Below are 21,890 nucleotides of genomic sequence, written 5' to 3'. Positions count from 1 at the left end.
CTGATTTTCCCCATGTTGTCCCAGATAGCTTGGCCTGTACTGATATTGGCTCTGATGCACAGAATTGACCCCCTCAACTCTCGGTGGCTCAGGCTGATATAGCTGATGAGAAATCTGAGCAATCAGTGCTTTTATCTCCATTTCATACTACTTTTGGAGGAGTGTGAATTTTTCTTCAAATCACCATATCTCTCCTCTTGAACAACCACTATCCTTTTTGTGGAGCTCCTATCATTCGACCATTGATAGTTATTGGAGGCCATCTCATTTATCACTCGGTAAGATTTTTTGGTGTCCTTATGGAGAAGACACCCACCAGAAGTAGCATCTACCATGCTCTTAGTTAGACCAGTTAGACCATTGTAGAAGTGGATGATGCTGCTCCTCCGTGAAACCATATTGGGGACAATTTCTGAGCAATTCCAGGAATCTCTCCTAGGCATCGTGAATAGTCTCATCCCCCATCTGAGCAAAGTGTGAAATTTTTGCTATGATCTTCTGAGCTTTAGAAGGTGGAAAATATTTGGCAAAGAAAAGCCCTGCACAAATCTTTCCAATCTGAGATAGCTGATCGATCTAGATTCTTGAACCAGTCCTTTGCTCGATATCTGAGAGAAAACCCAAACATCCTCATTTTGATGGCATCGGGATGCACTCCAAAAACTGAGTCAGATGCGCATGTGGATTTTCAGTTGCAGCTCCGCTAAACTGCTCAACCTGCACCATATTGATCAACCTCGGCTTCAACTCAAAAGTATTAGCCTGAACAGCTGGCCCCTATCCACCTCCATGGAATTGATCAACTCGAGGTTGGTGCATTTGATTGAGTGGTGGAGATGGTAGGGGAGGTCGGTTATGTCTTTTGGCCCCTCTATCTTTCTCAAGCTATTTTTGAAGGTCTGCCACTATACGCATCAGTGCTGTAGGATCAAAATCTGCTGACATGGCTTGCTTCCTCTTCTCACGGTTGTCTCTCTTGTGTTGTTTTCAATCTCCAAATTCAAATGAACAAGCCATCATTTCCTTTGGATTTTGTGATCATGCACACCTAAGACAACAGATGAAAATCAGAAACAAGAAACTAAAAATAAAAATAAAATAAAGCATTAAACGACTAAAGTACCGCCTAAGTTCTATCAGACATATCAGAGTAAAATCTACACAATCCCTGACAATGGCGCCAAAAAGTTAATCACTAATTTATTAGCAACAAAAACTGCAATTATAACAGTGTAATTGTAGCAATAAACAGAAAGTCGAGTATCGTATCCATAGAGACTGATAATCAAAATCACTCTAAGTAATCCTAATAAAACTCTAACAATATTCGGACAAACATAAATAAGATGAATAAATGAAAACTAAGCTCAAGACAAAACGAATAAAAATCAAAGAGAAATTTAAATAATAAAACGACTGATCCTAGGGATGTAAATTCATTAATCAAATTCACATAATCAACCTATTAATCCTAATTACCAGTTTAATCGAGTTATGATGAGAGATCACAAATATATATAATCAAACACTCTCGTTAGAGCAGCATATGGCAGTAGATTAGTAAATTCTCTACCTCCGCTAGGCCTCAAGAAAATCTACTAACTCCCAAGAACTCACAAGAATAGCTCCCTATGATCCACCTATCTCCGCCAGGTCTCAAGGTTAAAATCATATCATACTTGAAATTTAGTTTATTTATTCAATAATTGTAATTTCAATTTTTGAAGATTGTATTTATTTGTACATGTAAGTTGTAATTAAAAAAAAACTTTGATTTAAATAAAAAGACGTATTTTCTTATACTTTTGTGGTAAATGTATTATAATTTTATTTCGTTTATAGTTACATTATAATTTATTGTAATACTTCGTTTTGACTTTATTCAATAATAAATAATTTCATTACATGTAATGTATTTCATAATTTCATAAGAAAAAATATATACAATACATAAAAAATATTAAAAAAAAATTATAAAAGAAATTTGAAAACCACCCATTTGGACCTTAAACCACCGATTTTTGGCTCGACCCGGAACCAATCCTTTCAGAATTCCTCGCAGGTCGTGAACCGTCGATTCAACCTCGAAACTGACAGTTTTCGGCCCATGGACACTAGAATGACAATATGACAAAACAAAAGGTCTCCTGAGGCATTGCTAGAACGGTGAATGGTATTATCATTAGCACGTGGAGATCGCTCAAGGCTTTTTATCCTAGTTTGTTTTGCTATTCGTCCCACGAGTGGTTTTTCGATCCTTTTAGTTGTCTTCCTTCGAAGATGTCTTAAGTTTTTCTTTTGATGTTGGTTGATTGTTTTGTGTGCTTCATGATGTAAGGGTTTGAGTACTCTTTATACACCTCTTATTCTCTATTTATACCCCCTCCGTCACAATATTCAAGTCCCCTATTCTTTTTTGAGCCGTCCCATGTAACTAGTCCCATTTCTTTTTTAGCTATAATTAAGATCCAATTAACACATTTAATAAGGATTAATAGCTGCTAAATCCATGGGATATTTCTATTTTCTGATTTATTTCATGACCCTAAAATTTGACTTTAAAATACATTAATTTTTAATTTAATCGCTTTTTTCCCACGACGAGAACCTCTGGCCAAATTAAAGCTGACGTGACTCATATGTGGCAAAATCAAAACCGACATGTCAATTTCTTAGACGAAACGACGTCGTTTCTGCTAAAAATTAAAAACAAATTATATTTAATTTAGAATAATTAAAAGTTAAAAACAAATTAACAACCATAATCTCACACGTCACTACCACCAACCTTCTTCCCTCACCCCCCGCCATCGACGCCGCCCCCAGACATGTTCTTCCCCAACCTCCGCTGCCGCTTCCCCGCCACCGCCAACCATGCCTTTCACCGCCACCAGGCATCCCCTTCCCAAACCTCCCAGCGTCCCCCTCTCTCTTTTCACCGTAGATCATCCCCCAATCTTCCCAGTAGCCACTGCCAAACATTATCCCCCCATCTTCCCAACAGCCACCACCACCACAACAAAAGAAATCGAACCCCAATTCAGAAAGAGGTCGAGAAATCGAGAAATAGCCAAAAGAAAAGTAATGTTAAAAATCAAAGAGAAAATTCAAAGGGAGGTCCAGAAATTGAGAATCGAACCCCAATTTTTGGAGCGTCAGTTGGTGCAGCGGAGGCTCAGAGTCTGGAGGGGGATGACGGCGGAGGGGGAGAATGGATTGCTGGGGGTAGGCGACAGAGGCCGTGGAGGAAGGCGGCAGATCTGTGATGGTGGTGGGGAAAAGCGGTGGAGGAAGAGGTGTGGTGGTGGGCGAGGGCAGCGGAGGGAGCTGGAGAAGACTCGGGGGAGGGCGGTGGAGGAAAGATGGTGGATCTGTGATGGTGGTCGGGGAAGGCGGTGAAAGAAGAAGTGTGGGGGAGGGCCGATGGGGGAGGGTAGGTGGAGGAAGCTAGAAGGTATCTCTACTGCGTATGTGTGTGCATGTGAGAGAGAGAGAGAGATAGAGAGAGAGAGAGAGAGAGAAAAGTGTGTCTGTGTGTGATTTGGCAATTTTAATTCCCACATCGAAATTCCAATGACGTTGTTGGCAATTCCGGCTGCCACCTCAGATTTAATTTGGGGAAAATTGTGAATTGTGGAAAATTAAGAACAAATTAAAAATTGATGTATTTGAAAGTCAAATTTTAGAGTCATGATATAAATCAGAAAATAAAAATTTCCCATGGATTTAGCGTCTATTAACCTTTTAATTAACTTTTATATTTAAATATTAGAAACCCTAAACCTACCCACCGATTCAGCCACTCTCTCTCTCTCTCATCTCTTCACTCTCAAATTGCACCGCCCTCCTCAGGGGTGAAAGCCCTAACTCTGATTCTTCCATCCGTCATTCTTCTCCGATCTTAAGTTCGCCGTGATGTAGTCTTCCTTCGGTTGTAAGGAGTACCTGAGCGACGAAGTTATTCCCGACACCGAAGGTTATAGCTCGTTGTGGGGTGATCCGTCGCCGGTGTATTTCCCCTTCTCCCTGTCGGAGACATTGCCGGCGTTGCCGAGGAGTGTGGTGGTGGCGCGTCAGAGAGCGAGGAGCTCCGAGAGTATGTGGTAGATCGGAGTTCGACTCCTCCGTTCCGACCTCCGATTATCGGACGCCCTTGCCCCGCAAGGATGAAAAAGTATGTTTCTCCCCATTCGTCTCTGTGTTCGCTAATTCCTTTGAAATTAAGAGAGATATTGACCTTCTCTGCTATGAATCTTGGGGAAATGAATTTCTGAGCGAGCAAAACCCTAGATTTGGGGCAAAATCGGACGAATCGGAGGTTTTGGAGTCGAAATTTGAGGAATCAAACGAATGGTGGCACACTGCATCGGAAGCCCACCTTAAACTGCTAGCCATTTTTTGCCCAATGATGTTTCAGGTGAGATCTTCCATTTTGCCTTTGTTATGTGACCGGTATCTTTGTGTTAATTGATTGCATGCAAGAGTACTAGGGCTGTGTTGGTCAAGTTTATGCTGAAATGATGAAATAATGCACATACATCTATTATTTGGCCATCTATGATTTATTAAATTCTATGAGATGTTGGTGTATGGTTGTTGTTGCTCTGTATTGTTGGTGGTGGTTGTTGTATGCACTGTATTTACGGAGGAATTGGCTGTAGTTGCTCTGTGTTGGTGTATGGCTGTTGTTGCTCTATTTTTGGTTGGTGGTGGCTGTTGTATGCACTGTGTTGGTGTATGGCTGTTGTTGCTCTGTTTTTGGTTGGTGGTGGCTGTTGTGCAACTTGTTTAGTTGCCCACTACTTGAATTGTAGTGTTGGTAGCTACACAAGAGGACAAAATGAAATCCTTGATCCTTAGTAGAGTACTTGTGTACATATTTTGTTTACATATTCTCCAAAAAAAAAAAAAAAAAAAAAAAAGAGCAGCCTGATGTGCACATTTACAAAATCATCAAAAAGTATAACCTTCCATCCTTGTCATTAGTCAAGCAACATTAGGGCATTGAACTGTGATTCAATGCCATCTATTATTGCTTCATGAACACCCAACCTCTGCATTAGGTCTTCAATGCCTTCCACTTCACCTTTTTCTTTCAAATATGCTATGCTTCCACTCACAAGCTGTTGTGGAACTTCCAAACATAGTGGCATCATCTCTTGTCTAATCAATGAGCCTTTCTTCATATGGGGTAGTTTGTAGTAATTCTGCCCCTTCACCTTCAAAATCTCTAGCATGCAACCTTGTAAGCTTAAAAAAATACAATTTAAGGTCATAGGGGATAGGTCTTCATATGAAGATACCACTGTTTTTACTAAATCATCCACATTGAAGCATGCACTCTCGATTTGTAGGCTTTAAATTGCCCTAAACCATCCAAGGTCATTGATATTGGTGTTGGGCGAGTTTGGAGGTTGATGAACAATGTTGATATTGAAACCATCACTTGATGCAACCTCTCTAAAATCTATGTCCTCATTTTTTATGTGTGGTCTTGCATTATCTTGTTGTATGTAGATATCCTTGCTGTAAAATGAGGGCCACTTGGCTTTGATGGCAGGTATAAGCTGCCACAATCATTCATACATGCATCAAAACCTCTTTCAATCAATAAACTGAACTAGAGTGAACTAAAACAGTGGCTGCCACTATCTAACACATTACATACTTGATGAAGCCATCTCTAATCACTTCTTTTTTGCGATGCTTTCTATTGCCTTCTGCTCTAGAGTTCCCGCCACTCTGTTTTTACTTGATCTCTTGGCTGCCACCATCTCTGTAAATGGGAAGATGCCTATCTTCCCATCAAATAGCACACTACCATCTTGAGCAACAATGGCCTGCACATTGCGCACGAAAACATCACCTTTTGGATGAACTTCTTGCTTTTGCAAGTTCTATGTGGTTCAGCCTCTGCTGGAGTTAAGTAAAACTTTTGTTTATGTAGAACCATTTCTCATCGATATGAATAGTGTTTTGCATGGTCTTGAACCTCAATACATGTTGCAGCCTATCATACTCCATTGCCTCTAAGCAAAACCTCATCCTTAACAGCTTATTTGGGGCTGCAAGGTCAGGTTTTATAGCATTAGTACGTGATTTGATCAACCGTTGATCTATCCATCGCCCTACAGTACTCTTGCTGCAGTTTATGCCATTTGCTAGTCTTCTAATTGTTGATCGCTTTATCTCTAAACTTGCAATTAGTTCTAGGTCTATGTGCACTCTTTTTCTCCTTGGCCTACATATCTTCTTACCTGTTGAACTTATACACTGACCTTGATCTTGTTGCTGTTTTGCTTCAAACCAAATGTGAGAAATGGTCCGCCGGCAGACATGGAACTTCTCCTCCATAGCTTTCATCTTGCCGCTTGGTGACTTCCCATTCTTGCACTCTAAAAGCAGGAATTGAAGGATTGAAGACCTCTCCTCCGTTGCCAAGTCCTTTCTTCTCATTCTCTTTTTTTTTTTTGGTCATTTAGTGCAAGAATGAATGTGGTGCAATAAATGAAACCATGACTCTCTATTTATTGCATTCTGCCATGTGTGGGCATTTTGAATTTTCAGATTTGATTGTAAGCAAACTGCCGCCAATTTTTTTTTATGAATGATGGAATGGAATTTTTTTTTCTTTTCATTTCTGGCGCCATTTTGCTTAATCTGCCTATTGCCGCCTTTTTGCATTAATTGAGATTAAAGTCATTTAATTAATTAAGTTAATTAAAGAATAAATAAGATTAAAAATTGCTCCAATTTTTAATTTAATTTTTAAAGGCATTTGATTAAACAAGTTAGTTAATGTATAAATAATATTAAATAATACACTAAACATGTAGGGTCATCTACTTTTACATCCACTTTAACTCTCCTAAATACTCGTGTTCAAAAGAAAGAAGCCTTGAATATTGGGACAGAGGTAGTATTAATTATACCTTTCAAGAAAGAAAAAAAAAAGATATCCTGGGGTAATTTCATAATGATATGTAACATAAAGGACTTGTGAAGTATGTGGCTTCAACTTATATAATTTCTTCATACAAGAGGGATCTGACTGCAAATAGCTAACACTTTGAGGAGTTAGTTGTAGTGTTAGTTATCACCCTCGGTGTGTGTATGTGTGTGAAGTATATATGTTGAGAGTCAGCTCATTATCACGTATTAATTCTTCTTCTTTGTTGAGCTGTGAGTCTTGTTAGTTACAGAGAGCTAGAGAGTGGTTGTTGACAGCATGGTGTGGCTGTAACACTCAATCTTGAGTCTGTGAATTGTGAGTGATTGTTCTTGATCAATAAAATCTTCATCTCTTCTGCCGTGGACGTAGGATATTCATATCCGAACCACGTAAGCCCTAGTGTCATTTCTGTTCTTGTTTTTAGTTTGTTTTCTTGCTCGATACTCTACTGTTTCATCGCCTTGATCCGATCTTGTGGATTCATCTCTTGAATCTAACATTTGGCGCCGTCTGTGGGAACCGACACATTGGGATCGGATCCACGCTGGCTGTTCTTGATTACTGACCGCCGGAGAACTGCTCATCTTAGTCGTGAAGCAGAGTTTTGGAGGAGATGTCGACAGCCAAATTCGATGCAGAGAAATTCAATGGAAAGAACGATTTCACACTATGGAAAATAAAGATGCGGGCCATTCTGATACAGCAAGGACTCGCAATTGCTCTTGATGAGGGAAAGATGAAAGAAAAGCCGAAGGAAGAGAGCGGAGTTAAGATCAATCTTGATGAAATTGATCAGAAAGCTCACAGCACCATAATCCTGTGCCTCAGTGACAAGGTGTTGCGTGAGGTAGCTAAGGAAGATTCTGCACTGAAGGTATGGAATAAGCTCCACTCATTGTACATGACGAAATCTGTTGCGAATCGGCTATACATGAAACAACTCTTATACTCGTATAAGTTCACTGAAGAGAAAAGCCTATCAGATCAATTAGATGAGTTTAATAAATCTTTGGATGATCTGGAAAGTGTGGATGCTAAAGTAGAGGATGAAGATAAGGCAATTTTGTTGCTTAATGCTTTGCCAAAAAGTTATGAACATCTCAAAGATGCCATGCTTTTTGGTAAAGAAAATACCATCACTTTTAATGAAGTGATGAGTGCTTTAAAGGCCAAAGAATTGCAGAAGAGTGTGGAGGGTAGGCAAGATTCTCAATCTGAGAGCCTACATGTAAACAAGCACAAGTCTGAAAAGCCTAAGAAGGGAAAGAATCCACCCAAGAAGGGAAGTCAGCCGAAGCAGAAGGACAAGGAGGACAGTGATGACAAGAAATGCTATCACTGTAAGAAGCCAGGACATTTGAGGAAAGATTGTTATGCCTGGAAAAGAAAACAAGGCAAGCAAGGGCAGAATAAGGAGCAAACTGATACAGCTGATCAAATTGAGGAAGCAGAAATGCTGAATGTCACAAATCATCCCATAGGAAATCAGTGGGTACTGGATTCTGCATGCTCTTTTCATATGTGCCCACATCAAGATTGGTTCACTAACTTGCAGTTGAGAGCAGGAGGTTCAGTCATTCTTGGAAACAATCATGTCTGCCCAGTTAAAGGAATAGGGAGCATCAAGCTGCGGATGCATGATGGTCTCATCAGAGTTCTGCAGGATGTTAGATACATCCCAGATTTGAAAAGGAACCTTGTGTCTTTGGGGTTGCTCGAGTCAAAGGGGTTTTCTTATTTCTCTGACAATGGTGTGTTACAAGTTATGAAAGGAACTAAATGTGTTATGAGAGGTAATAGGCACAAGAGCCTTTACTATCTAGAAGCTGCTACTGTGGTTGGTGAATCTGAGATAAACATTGAGGACAAGAGTATGTTGTGGCATGGCAGAATGGGACATTTGGGCGAAAAAGGATTGAATGAGCTACTCAAACAGGGACTAATTCATCATCACCAGAAGTTTGGAGTTCATGCTTGTGATGAGTGCATTCTAGGGAAGAGCAAGAAGCTGCCATTCCCAAAGAGTGAAATGCAGGTCAACAGCCCATTGGAATACGTCCATGCTGACCTATGGGGACCCTCAAAGACTGAGACCATTGGTGGAGGCAGATGGTATCTATCCTTGATCGACCATTACTCAAGAAAGCTCTGGCTCTATGTTTTAAAGCATAAATCAGATACATTCCAGAAGTTCAGAGATTGGTATGTTGAAGTACAGACTGAAACTGGGATAAAGCTCAAGTATCTCAGAACAGACAATGGTCTGGAATTTTTATCTGAGGAGTTTCAAAGATTTTGCTCTAGCAAAGGAATTAAGAGGCACAAGACTGTACCAGCAAATCCACAACAGAATGGCATGATAGAGAGGATGAACAGGACAATTCTTGAGAGAATAAGGTCCATGTTTGCATCCAGTGGGGTTCCTAAAACGTTTTGGGGAGATGCAGCTGTTACTGCATGCTATCTTATCAACAGAAGTCCATCTTCAGTCATTGGATTTAAGACACCAGAAGAGATGTGGTCTGGCAGAGCTCCTGAATACAATCATTTGAGAACCTTCGGATGTCTTGCTTATGCCCACATAAGACAAGACAAGTTGGATCCAAGAGCCCAGAAATGTGTGTTTATAGGATATCCTAAGGGAGTTAAAGGCTACAAACTTTGGTGTATTGAGCCTGGGAAACAAAGGGCTATAATAAGCAGAGATGTAATCTTCAGAGAAGATAAAATGCCTTTTCTGAAATTAACAGATCAGAGTACTAGTAAAGACATGGATACATCAGTGGAGGTGGAGCTTCACCAAAATTCAGCTGCTGATTCACATCAAGAAAGAGCAGATGGAGATGAGTCAGAAACTGAGGCTGACACAGGTGAAGAAGAAGCAGAAAATTTAAATGATTATCTGCTAGCTAGAGATAGGAGCAGGAGACTTATCAAACCTCCTACAAGATTTGGTGAAGCAGACCTGGCATCTTTTGCTTTCAATGTAGCAGAAGATGTTGAATACAGTGAGCCAAGAAACTATAAGGAAGCAATGAATGGAGCAGAGAGAGAACAATGGATTAAAGCCATGGATGAAGAGATCCAGTCACTGGTGAAGAATGCAACATGGGAATTGGTTGAAAAACCAGCAAAACAAAAATGTATAGGCTGTAAATGGATCTTCAAGAAGAAGATTGAAGTAGATGGCTCTGTTAGATTTAAAGCCAGGCTTGTTGCAAAGGGATTCACACAGAAAGAAGGCATTGATTTCAACGAGGTGTTCTCTCCAGTTGTCAAGCACACTTCCATAAGAGTTCTATTGGCTATTGCAGTTCAAGAGAGAATGCATCTTCATCAACTTGATGTTAAGACAGCATTTTTACATGGAGATCTAGAGGAAAAGATCTACATGGTACAACCCGAAGGATACATGACAGCAAACAACAGTGAGAAAGTATGCTTATTGAGAAAATCTCTTTATGGATTGAAACAATCCTCAAGGCAATGGTATCTGAGGTTTGATCAGTATATGCAAAGGATTGGTTTTCAGAGGTCAAAGTATGATGGATGTGTGTACCTCAGGAGAAATAAGAAATCAGAAGTAACATATCTACTCCTTTATGTGGATGATATGTTGGTTGCCAGCAAAGATGAAGCAGAGATTAAAAGGCTGAAATCAGAATTGTAGCAGGAATTTGAGATGAAGGACCTTGGGGAGGCAAGAAGGATACTTGGTATGGATTTGTTCAGAAACAAATCAAGAGATAATCTTTGGTTAGTGCAGCAGGATTATGTTATGAAAGTATTGAAGAAATTTCAAATGATTGATACAAAAGAAGTGAAAGTCCCTCTTGCTCAACATTTTAACTTTTCAGTTGCACAGAGGCCTGGAAATGATGAGGAGAAGAAGTACATGGATAACATTCCATATTCAAATATTGTGGGCTCAATAATGTACAAGGCCTGATCTTGCTCAAGCAATTAGTGTTATGAGTAGGTTCATGGCACAACCAGGAAAGGAGCACTGGAAAGGTTTGAAATGGATGCTAAGATATCTAAAAGGCACTGCTAAGCATGGGATTTTGTTCCAGAAAACAGAAACAGCTAATGAAGACTCTTTACTGGGGTATGTGGATTCTGATTACGCTGCTAATGTTGATTCTAGAAAGTCTCAAACTGGTTATGTTTTCACTCTATATGGAGCAGCTATCAGCTGGAAGTCAATGCAACAATCAGTGGTTGCATTATCTACCACTGAAGCAGAGTACTTAGCCATTACAGAAGCTGTCAAAAAGGCTATTTGGTTGAAGGGACTGCTGGCAGAATTTGGTGTAAACCAAGTCACAGTGGAGATCAAATGTGACAGTCAAAGTGCCATACATTTGGTAAAGCACCAAGTTTTTCATGAAAGATCAAAGCACATTGATGTGCGTCATCACTTTGTTAGAGATATTGCAAACAAGGGGATTGTAAAGATTGTGAAGGTGTCTACTGAGGAGAATGCAGCAGACATGCTGACAAAGCCACTGCCATCATCAAAATTCAACCATTGTTTGAAGTTAATCAGATTGCTCGAAAAGCAATCTGGTGGTTCGTTCTAACTGGCAACATTGACAAGTGGAGGAGAGAAGGTTACAGTTTCAGCCAAGGTGGAGATATGTGAAGTATGTGGCTTCAACTTATATAATTTCTTCATACAAGAGGGATCTGACTGCAAATAGCTAACACTTTGAGGAGTTAGTTGTAGTGTTAGTTATCACCCTCGGTGTGTGTATGTGTGTGAAGTATATATGTTGAGAGTCAGCTCATTATCACGTATTAATTCTTCTTCTTTGTTGAGCTGTGAGTCTTGTTAGTTACAGAGAGCTAGAGAGTGGTTGTTGACAGCATGGTGTGGCTGTAACACTCAATCTTGAGTCTGTGAATTGTGAGTGATTGTTCTTGATCAATAAAATCTTCATCTCTTCTGCCGTGGACGTAGGATATTCATATCCGAACCACGTAAGCCCTAGTGTCATTTCTGTTCTTGTTTTTAGTTTGTTTTCTTGCTCGATACTCTACTGTTTCATCGCCTTGATCCGATCTTGTGGATTCATCTCTTGAATCCAACAGGACTAACACGAAAAATCTGATAATTTATCATCATTAGGGTTGTCTAATTGGTTATCGAGTTTTGGATAATCCGTTAATCGAACCGAAATTTGCGGGTTTGGGTATCCAATAACCGAATTTTTTGGTTATCGGTTCGATTTCAGGTATCATTTTTAGAAAAATTTTGGGTATCGATTAACCCAATAACTGAAACAGGTTAACCATAATAACCGAAAATTATTTAATATACTATATATATTTTAATTATTAATTCATTAATTAATTTATTTTTTTAAAAAAATCGAGTCTTAGCTAAAATAAAATTATGATATATTTAAAGTATAAGAATAAGTTTTAGTCTAGTGGATAAGTTGCTTTGTGTATTTTCTAGTAGGGGTGAGCATTCGGATTTCGGATCGGATTTTTGCCTGATCCGATCCGATCCGAAAATCCGAAATTTTCCTAACATTCAATCCGATCCGAACCGTATTATCCGAAAATCCGAATCCGAAAATCCGAAAAATTTCGGATAAAATCCGATCCGAACCGAAAAACCCGAAATGTGAAAAAAAAAATTCGAAATGTAAAAAAAAATCCGAAAACCGAAAAAATCCGAAAAATCCGAAATAGATGTCAATCTAACATATTAGATAATTACAATCAAATTAAGGTCATAATTAACAAGCCATTAATTATAATCAACCAAAATGGGAGTATAGGGTTAGAATTTAGAAATATTTAACTATTTAAAAACTAATAATTATATATATTTATTTATAATATTATAATATTAATTATATTATAAATATAATTCGGATTTCGGATTTTTTCGGATTTTTAAGGTGTCAATCCGATCCGATCCGAAAATCCGAAATTTGCTTAAAATTCAATCCGATCCGATCCGAAAATCCGAAAAATCCGAACCAAATTTTAAATTTCGGTTTGGTTCGGATCGGATATTCGGATTTCGGATATTTTGCTCACCCCTATTTTCTAGAGACTAAAGTTCAAATCCGCAAATGTCATCATGGTTCATGAACCTCTGCTAAGCCCCTCAATTATCCACTGCGCTCCGTCAAAAAATGCTATCTTCAGCCCAAACCCCTCGCCTCCTCCGCTCCCCCGCCGCCGCCACCATCACCGCCGCTTCCCTCACCTTCAAATGCCTCCACACCTCCCCCATCCTCACCCCCGCCTCCACTTCGCCGTCTCCCTCCCAAATCCTCACGAACCGCAAAGCCCTACTCTCGCGCCAGACCTCCGCCGTCGACCTCGCCAAGTCGTTTCTGCAGCGCCTCCGCCGCCACGAACCCGAACTAAGCAGCTTCCTCTACGTCTCCCCTGAAGACATCGTTTTGAAGCAGGCCGAGGAGCTGGATAACAAGATTAAGAACAATGAGGAAGTCGGCCCCCTGGCTGGGGTTTTCGTCGGAGTTAAGGATAATATTTGCACGTACGATATGCCGTCGACGGCGGGGTCGCGGATTCTGGAAAATTATCGGCCGCCTTTCGACGCCACGGCGGTGAGGAAGCTGAGGGAAAGGGGAGCTATTGTTATTGGGAAGACTAATTTGGATGAGTTTGGGATGGGGAGTACGACTGAAGGCTCTGCATATCAAGTTAGTATATTTCAGCTGTTAAGTTTGATCGATGTTTGTTAGTGGAAAATAGTTAATTCATTGCATTTCTTTTCTAATTTGCACAATTTTCGGTATCGTATTACTATTGGATTTGCATTATTGTTTACTGCAATGCATGTATTTTGATTTTCGAGATGATCGTTCACGGCATTAACAAATGTTAGATGTGATCAGTGATTCTTGAGTGTTGGAAAATTTACATACCGTAGCTGATGTATTAGAGTGGAAACTTGTATTTTCCCCCAAATATAGCATGTGACAAATTACTAACAAAGATCTTGTGATCAACTGATCATTCAAAGGTATTATGGGGGGAGACAAAGATGAGAGAAGGATTATACATTGTGCTTATTGAATTAATGAGGAATTATACGAACAATCACTATAGGTAATTGTAGTCCTAGCCATTTTAAAGGAGGCGATGATTGTGGTGATGGTATTTTTATGACATGAGCCTATAATTCATATGCCATTACTTTGGTTCCTGGAGATGATAAACTAAAAAAGTGACAATAAACCCAATTTACAATATGTAACCATATATGGTTTACTCAGGTGACGCATCTTCATATTCGTTAGGTGACGGCTAATCCCTGGGATTTGTCACGAGTACCAGGAGGGTCTTCAGGGGGCTCGGCAGCAGCTGTTTCTGCTAGACAATGCATGGTGGCATTGGGAAGTGATACTGGTGGAAGTGTCAGGCAACCGGCATCTTTCTGTGGTGTTGTGGGACTGAAGCCAACATATGGGCGTGTCTCGAGATACGGTCTTGTTGCTTATGCATCCTCCTTGGATGTTATTGGATGCTTTGGTTCATCCGTTGCTGATGCCGGAATTCTCCTAAATACTATCTCAGGTTTCGATAACTTTGATGCTACAAGTAGCAAACAAGTATGTTCCCAAATCTTAATGCTTCATATTCAATTTTACTATTATATTTCAGTGTCTAAAGTGAAGGAGTAACTGAATACCATCCACTCCAGAAATTTCGATTCCAATTTAGTGATCAAGCTCACTTCTCCTAATTAGAGTGTTGAGATCATTGAACTGAAAGAAAACCCATATGTTAGGCACTTACTTTGATCTTATATATGTTTTAGGAAGTCCCAGACTATGCATCTCAGTTTGTTCCTCTAGATTACTTGGAATCCAAACCCTTGAAAGGACTGAGAGTTGGTGTTATTCATGAAACACTTGAAAACGGAGTTGATTCAGAAGTAGTCTCTTCAGTCCGCGGTGCTGTGTCACATCTGGAAGAACTTGGATGCACGGTATCGGAGGTATGTTTTTTCTTCTTTGAGTTCTTATTCTCTCCAGTTTGTTATGTTAGTATAATATTTCTGTCTTTATCACTATTAAACTGCCAGAATTCTTATTTTCTATTTCATTTTTGCATATCTAGGTATCATTGCCATCATTTTCACTTGGATTGCCGGCATACTACATTCTTGCTTCGTCTGAATCATCTTCAAATTTGTCTCGCTATGACGGTGTCAGGTTATATTGTAGCCTTGGTCTGTTTCAACAAATATTACATATATTTGCTGTATGGTCATTTATAAAAATACACACTCTCACACACATGTGGAGAGAGGGAGGAAACTGCTATTGGATTTTGTGGCATTGTTTCTTGTTATCATGGATTATAGAGTGTTGTGTGTGTGTGTGTGGGGGGGGGGGTAGGAGACTTGGAATAGCTTTAGACTGCAGTAGATAGTCTTTTTCATAGAGCCTGCTGATAATTTTACTTCCAATTTAAATTCAATTCCCATTTACTCCATATATTCTATTCTGTTTGTAGATATGGAAACCAAGTTTTTGGTGAGGAGCTAAAATCTCTCTATGGGGACTCCCGCGCTGAAGGTCTTGGTTCTGAGGTGCGACTTTGAAATGTTTGTGCAGAAATTCTCTTTTGGCGTTCTCCTACTTATTTGTGGCCAATAGAGAAGCCCTCCTATATTTAACTTGACAGTGAATACTTCATTGTTACAGGTTAAAATGAGAATTTTGATGGGTACATATGCTCTTTCTGCTGGTTACTATGATGCATATTACAAGCGTGCTCAGCAGGTTTGGCAATGGTTACTGTCAATTTATATTATTTGCTTCAATGATGGAACATTTGGACACTGAATTTTGTGTTTGGTAATAAAAAGCTATGGCTCTAAAACGCAATTTGATGCAGTTGATTCCTGAATTTTTATCTGAAGACTGTTAACTGGTCTTATTTCTCTGGACTAAATAAGTTTTTATTTTTGTATAAAGAAAATTGATCAATATGCTGGTATTTTCAGGTTAGGACTATAATAAGAAATAGCTTCAAGGATGCTTTGGTCAAAAATGATATATTGATATCTCCGGCTGCTCCCTCGGTTGCTTATAAGATTGGTACGGCAGTAATGTTATCATAATGCCCGCTTCTTTCTTTATAATCCATTGTTATGGCTTTTTACTTAGTCAACATGGAAATGATACTAATGTACTTGGTATTGTTCTAGGTGAGAAGAAAAATGACCCATTAGCCATGTATGCAGGAGACATAATGACGGTGAATTTCTACACTTCATTTATTTTGTAAAATTCTTGGTCATATGATTCATATATCCTTTGAATTCGTGTCTTGTTTCATGATTTTATGTGATGCAGGTTAATGTAAATTTGGCTGGTCTGCCTGCGTTGGTTTTACCATGTGGATTTGATGGAGGGTCAGCTGGAATGCCTATTGGAATTCAAATGATTGGAGCAGCATTTGATGAGGTAAAGCAAAATTTTTACTTTTTTACGGAGAATCTTCAATTCAATGTAGTTACTTGTTCCTCATTTATTTGAATTATGATTTCATTGTGCTTGACGTGTGAATCTTCATTAAAACTCTATTCTACATTTCAAATATTATGGACGGAAATTGGGTGGGGTATAAGGAATTACATAACGAACATCTTTGCCTGAAATTACAAAGGATGTATTCATAATCAATATCTCATTCATGTTTAAGATGCCTACAACATGGGCGTAAAATGTAGTTAGTAATATGAAGACACTTCATGAGTTCATGTAACAGGATGATATATAAATCGGTCTAGAAGTCACATCCGTGAAACTTTGGTTGTTTAATGCTAAATCAAGAGTTGTGATAGTTGAACTATTTGCAGGAAAAGTTATTAAAAATAGGCCACATCTTCGAGCAAACTCTCGAGGGATATTCGTTCATCCCCCCACTCATAGCTGATGAACAAACTTGTTAGTAAACAAAATCAGTATCATCAGAGAAACATAAACTGTGGATGGCTTCAAGCAAGAATGAGATCTATCTACTTTCTCCACGCCCTGCTTTATCAACACAATCATCGTCAAAGGATTCGGTAAGATTGATTGTAATTTTGGTGCAAGAAAATGTGAGAAATGCGTATGGCAATCTGGAAGAATTCAACGACTTGGCTAGCCAAATTCTTTTGTTGGTTTTCTCTGCTATTTAAAACTCATGGCATGGAAATTCAATCTTGGGCACAGGCGTTCTTGTTCACATGATATAAGCAATAGTTGCGAGTAAAAATTGAAGCCAGTATCAGTTTACTTTTCTTTCCTACTCATTGTTCACATGGACAGAATAAAGTTAAAAATAATTGGTTTGGCTTTTGTTCATGCGAAGCAAAGTTGGATCTTACGACTTATGGTCTACTAAAGAAATGAAATCTATTATTTTTTTCCTTGAAATTTTAGAAGTTATTATGGGAGGGAAATTGAAATACAACGTTTGATAATATAGGTGCAAAAGTAACTTTGATGAAAATATATACTACAAAGTATAGAAAGTTCGAAGGTCACTTTTAAATGATTATATTTACACTAAAATTTGGTCTTTTGTAAATATTTGCTCTTTATTATGAAAACCGTGTAGTTTTGTGTACTAACTTTTTTTTATTCGTCGTTTACTAACATCATTTGAAATTAAGGATGTCAATTGGCTAATTCACCGGGTTTTAGGCTAGCGCTATCGGGTTATGGGTTATTCGGGTATGGGTTAATTGGGATTTCAGGCTAGCACTATTGGGCTACGGGTTATTCGGGTCCGGGCTAATCGGGTTGAAAAAAAAAATTGAGTTAAAAATTTCTAACCCTAAGTCTAAATGTTTGGGTTTCGGGCTAGCCCATCGGGCTTGTCGGGCTCAAAAATTTATTAAAAGAATTAATTAATATATTTTTTCTTGATAATATTATATTTATAATAAATAAATACACACAAATAAATAATATTTCAACATCAATTTACATAATAACTAATATGCAAGTTTTAGAGATATAAAGATGTAACATTTTTATTAAATAAGTATCATTTTTAATTTTTACATCTAAAGTTTTATATTTCATATTAGAGTAAAATTTTGAAGTAGCCAAAATGAAGCATAAAACACAATTTATGGCCACACATTGAAAAAACACAAATTTTGGCCATTTTTATTGATTTGGACGTTTTTGCCCTTAATGAGGCGGACTGGGTAGGATCAGGCACGCGGGTCGCGTGCCGGGTCGGGTTAGGCACTTATGGCACTATTAGCGCCATCTTGGCACTTATGGCACTAATAGTGCCATCGGAAATCCAAAATAAAACCAAGTAAAATAGTCATTTTGGCACTTATGGCACTAACGAAATTCAAAATAAAACTAAGTAAAATGGTCATCAGCACAAATACAGAAACAACAACATCATTTAAACCCTAAATGGAACATCTAAACCCTAAATGGATAATCTAAACCCTAAACGGAACATCTAAACCCCAAATGAATAATCTAAACCCTAAATGGAATATCTAAATCCTAGGGGGAAGTGTGCACTTATGGCACTAATAGTGCCATAAGTGCCATACGTGCAGCACATATCAGATCAGATCAGATCTGTCGATGGTTGAAATCGAAGGAGGCGGAGATCAGATCTGTCGATGGAGAAGGCGGCGCCTCATCAGATCAGATCCACCGCCGCCTCATCAGATCAGATCTGCCGCCGCCGCTGCCTCATCCTCCGCCACCTGAACAGTCCCTCCTCCACGCCGCCGATTTCAGAGGATCGGATCTCCTCCACCGCCGCCGCCTCATCCTCTGCTCCGAAGAATTCTACCCAAGCCGCGAGAGCTCCGGTGACTTCTACTCGGCGCCGCTGCCGCACAACCGCTGGAGACGATGCTGGAGGTGTCGATCCTGAAGGAGATGTTCGCGGCGCTGGGCAGCAACGGCGCCCAGCGGTGGCAGGCCATGGCCGCCTAGATGAAGGCCCAGACTTCTGACAAGTGGTCTTCCCCTCTCATCGGCTGCAGGTTGTGAAGTGCGATGGGTAAAAAGGGCAAATTGGGCATTCCGCCTAATTAATGGCCAGATTTTGATGTTTTAAGATTATGGGTCAAAATTTGATTTTTGTTCCTCATTATGGCCATTTGGGTTGATTGTTTCTTCATATTAAGTAACATCGAAATACAAAAAATCCGAATCCGAATCCGAATGAGTAGGTTTGGGCATTGCGGCCTAATATAAAGGTGATTCCTGAAAAATAAAAAGGAAAAAGTGAAAAACACTAATATGAGGCGCACATAATTGTAATTGCAATCGTAATAATCTGTTATCGCTGACGTCATCATCTCCTCCGTCTCCAGCTCCGATCCCATCAAAGGTATGCTCCTCAACAACTTATCTCTTTCCTTTCTTTTTGTCCCCTTTTTTTTCTCTAATTTTGGTAATGCAGCTGATGCTTTGCTTCTACTGTTGTTAATTCAAGTTTGATTGCCCGTTTGGCTTATTTATTGATCCTTGGTGATAATTCGACGAATTTTATTATCTCTGGGTTTGTTTTTTTCTTTTTTACTTTTAGCTTTGTTTTTGTTGGAAATTTGAACTAATCGAATTGATCTTTCTTGGATTAGAATATTGGCAATCACGCACGATTTTCTTGAAAATTTGATGTGTGGTTCTTTTTTGTAATTTGCTTTGGCTGGCAATTGTGTAACTGATTATCTGTTGGGATATAGATATCTGAAGTTGATATCTTGGGTGTTTATTTCGTTATATTTCTTGCTAATTTCAATGTGATGAAATTGGTTAGATTGTTTCTTTCTGGTTGCTCTTGGCATAATGGATAGAAAATTTGAAATGCTTTTAAGTTCTAGGCCATGTGATTTTCAACTCTTTTTGCATTATATTGTTTGATCGAGAAGTAATAAACTATTAAATAATAAGATAATAGTAGAGAAGCTACTGGCAGAGTTTTGATATAATAATCTTATTGATTCTTTTTCCTTTTGTTTATCTTGTGAAACTGAAGGTGAAAGAAGTGTTGCAGAATGATGCAAAAAGCACCATCATTGGTCGACTTATGTGTTCATTTGGCAATAGACAATGTTAGGTATCTAGGAGATGTTGGAGAAACAGACCACCATCTCTTAGAACGCATTTTATGCCACTGTACACTTGATCAGTTGATGCACATTGAGAATAGCACAGCAGTAAGACGTTCTGCTCATCAATTTTCCATTCTAAATCATATTTCTTCTGATTTTTAGAGTAAGTTGTGGTCTGTACTGATTCTTGATCTCATTAAAGGATAGAGATCTTAGCCCTGTCACCGATAAATTATGGAAGAGATTTTTCAAGGATAGTTTTGGTGAGGATAGCTTCAATATAGTCGTTGAGAAGATGCGCCAGAAAAAAGTAACCTTCAAATGGAAACAGTTGTATGAGGTACTCAGGCTTAATCCATTGCAATAATAACTAATGCAACCTTTGCCCTTTAGGTGTGTTATTTTTACATTAGTGATACCTTAAAACAGGCTAAGCTAAAAGAGAGGGAAGAGGCTACACAAAAATCTCTTGATCGCATAAAGCAGCGATATCTAGAAGAAGATGCTAGTGAGTACCTTTTTCTGTCTTCTTCCATAGATACTGATATATTGATCGAATCGATGTCCACTACTTGATTACCTACATCATTTTTTCAGAAAAAGAATGTGCTATAAATTATTATTGGTTTTATATAAGGCTACTTCTTTAAATAGAAAGTTATTTCAAAAGCATAGTTCTATAACTCTCATAAGTAATTACCTCTTTCGTTTTCGGTCTTTTACAATTGCAATTTAATCATAAACTCTCGTGCCAGAATTCCAGTCACTCATTTCTGGTTCGAATCATTTTTGTTGGAGATTTTGTTTATAGATACTACGTTGTAAATCTTGCCTTCTTTAGGAATTTCTCATCAGTACCAACTTATACTGACTGCTTCACCTTGTAGAAAAAAGAACCCGACAAGTGCAGCTGTGCTCAAAAGTTCCACCTTCTAGCAAGAAACGAAACTTTTGGGGAGGTACTTTTTTTCCTCGCCTTAACGAATAGTAACATAATGCTGCATACTTCTATATTTTTGGAACATTAACTAGAATAACCCTTTTCCTTGAACATCCTTAGGTGAGACTGCGAGTAATATATACAACACAAAGAGCAGCATAATGAAGAAGTCAAAGATCGATTTCATTAACAGGTGATTTATATGTTAAGGTTTATGTTTATCCGGTTATTTCATAGTGACATAATTTTTCTACTAGCTTGCAGAATCATTGTATATCTACTTTTTAATAGTTGTCATTTCCATCTAAATCTTGTCCTAATGTTTTTCCACCATGTTTCTGCTGAGGATAGAATTAGTTTGTGAAATAGTATTTATTTCTTGTAATTTATCAAGAAATCGCAGATTCTTCTCCTAATGATATTTCTTACACTTCTTTTGTTGTGCAGCCGAGAGGTAAAAAATTTAGCTGCCATGAAAAGTATAGCTACCATGAAAAGCAAGGTGTTGCACAAGAATCATAGGTAATAATTCATTCGATAACAATGCTGAAATTTGTTGTTGATTTCTGTATCTACTGTTAATAACCATGTTTTGCATGTTTCACAGTGTGTTGTCCAAGCCAAAGCTAATCAATACATCTGGATCTGCTTCATCTTCGTCTTCATCATCAAACAAAATGATCAAGCCGTTTCGGAGAAGATTCTGAACGCATCGAGTTTCTTCCTTTCTTATAATTATGGTTGATCGATGTTGTACCATATCCGATTGCAAGACATAAAACCTGATGATGTTTGCCACAATGTTTACTACAAGCTTATATAATTTCTTTCATCTCTATTATTATGTTGATCTTAAATCGATCTGTTAATAGTCAAGTCATTAGACTCCATTCTCCCTCTCT

At 38.6% G+C, this 21,890-nt stretch overlaps 3 protein-coding genes and 1 non-coding gene across 4 annotated transcripts; 3 read left to right on the top strand and 1 right to left on the bottom strand.

The window, feature by feature from the left end:
• The first annotated feature begins 391 nt into the window (after positions 1-391).
• Positions 392-498, top strand: LOC131013812 (small nucleolar RNA R71). The gene has a single exon (XR_009097891.1). It is a non-coding gene; the product is annotated as a small nucleolar RNA R71 (small nucleolar RNA).
• A 4,484-nt stretch (positions 499-4,982) lies between these two features.
• Positions 4,983-6,456, bottom strand: LOC131008402 (uncharacterized). Its single transcript, XM_057935284.1, has 4 exons — positions 6,001-6,456; positions 5,718-5,840; positions 5,374-5,567; positions 4,983-5,250 (listed from the first exon to the last, which is right to left on the bottom strand). Exons 1-4 carry the CDS (start codon positions 6,454-6,456, stop codon positions 4,983-4,985), a joined length of 1,041 nt encoding a protein of 346 aa, XP_057791267.1.
• A 6,598-nt stretch (positions 6,457-13,054) lies between these two features.
• Positions 13,055-17,218, top strand: LOC131012262 (glutamyl-tRNA(Gln) amidotransferase subunit A, chloroplastic/mitochondrial). Its single transcript, XM_057940170.1, has 10 exons — positions 13,055-13,644; positions 14,245-14,556; positions 14,766-14,945; positions 15,068-15,162; positions 15,467-15,542; positions 15,658-15,735; positions 15,960-16,053; positions 16,164-16,213; positions 16,312-16,422; positions 16,818-17,218. Exons 1-10 carry the CDS (start codon positions 13,108-13,110, stop codon positions 16,908-16,910), a joined length of 1,626 nt encoding a protein of 541 aa, XP_057796153.1. The 5' UTR covers positions 13,055-13,107; the 3' UTR covers positions 16,911-17,218.
• Positions 17,219-19,173: 1,955 nt separating this feature from the next.
• Positions 19,174-21,826, top strand: LOC131012261 (uncharacterized). The gene is made up of 8 exons (XM_057940169.1): positions 19,174-19,324; positions 19,973-20,153; positions 20,251-20,388; positions 20,478-20,556; positions 20,936-21,007; positions 21,109-21,181; positions 21,436-21,510; positions 21,596-21,826. Exons 2-8 carry the CDS (start codon positions 19,992-19,994, stop codon positions 21,693-21,695), a joined length of 699 nt encoding a protein of 232 aa, XP_057796152.1. The 5' UTR covers positions 19,174-19,324; positions 19,973-19,991; the 3' UTR covers positions 21,696-21,826.
• Positions 21,827-21,890: the final 64 nt, after the last annotated feature.

This window comes from Salvia miltiorrhiza, chromosome 2 (assembly GCF_028751815.1).
Source record: "Salvia miltiorrhiza cultivar Shanhuang (shh) chromosome 2, IMPLAD_Smil_shh, whole genome shotgun sequence".
Taxonomy (NCBI): domain Eukaryota; kingdom Viridiplantae; phylum Streptophyta; class Magnoliopsida; order Lamiales; family Lamiaceae; genus Salvia; species Salvia miltiorrhiza.
Note: the sequence above shows the minus strand (reverse complement) of the source record. Positions and strands in the feature narration are given on the sequence as shown.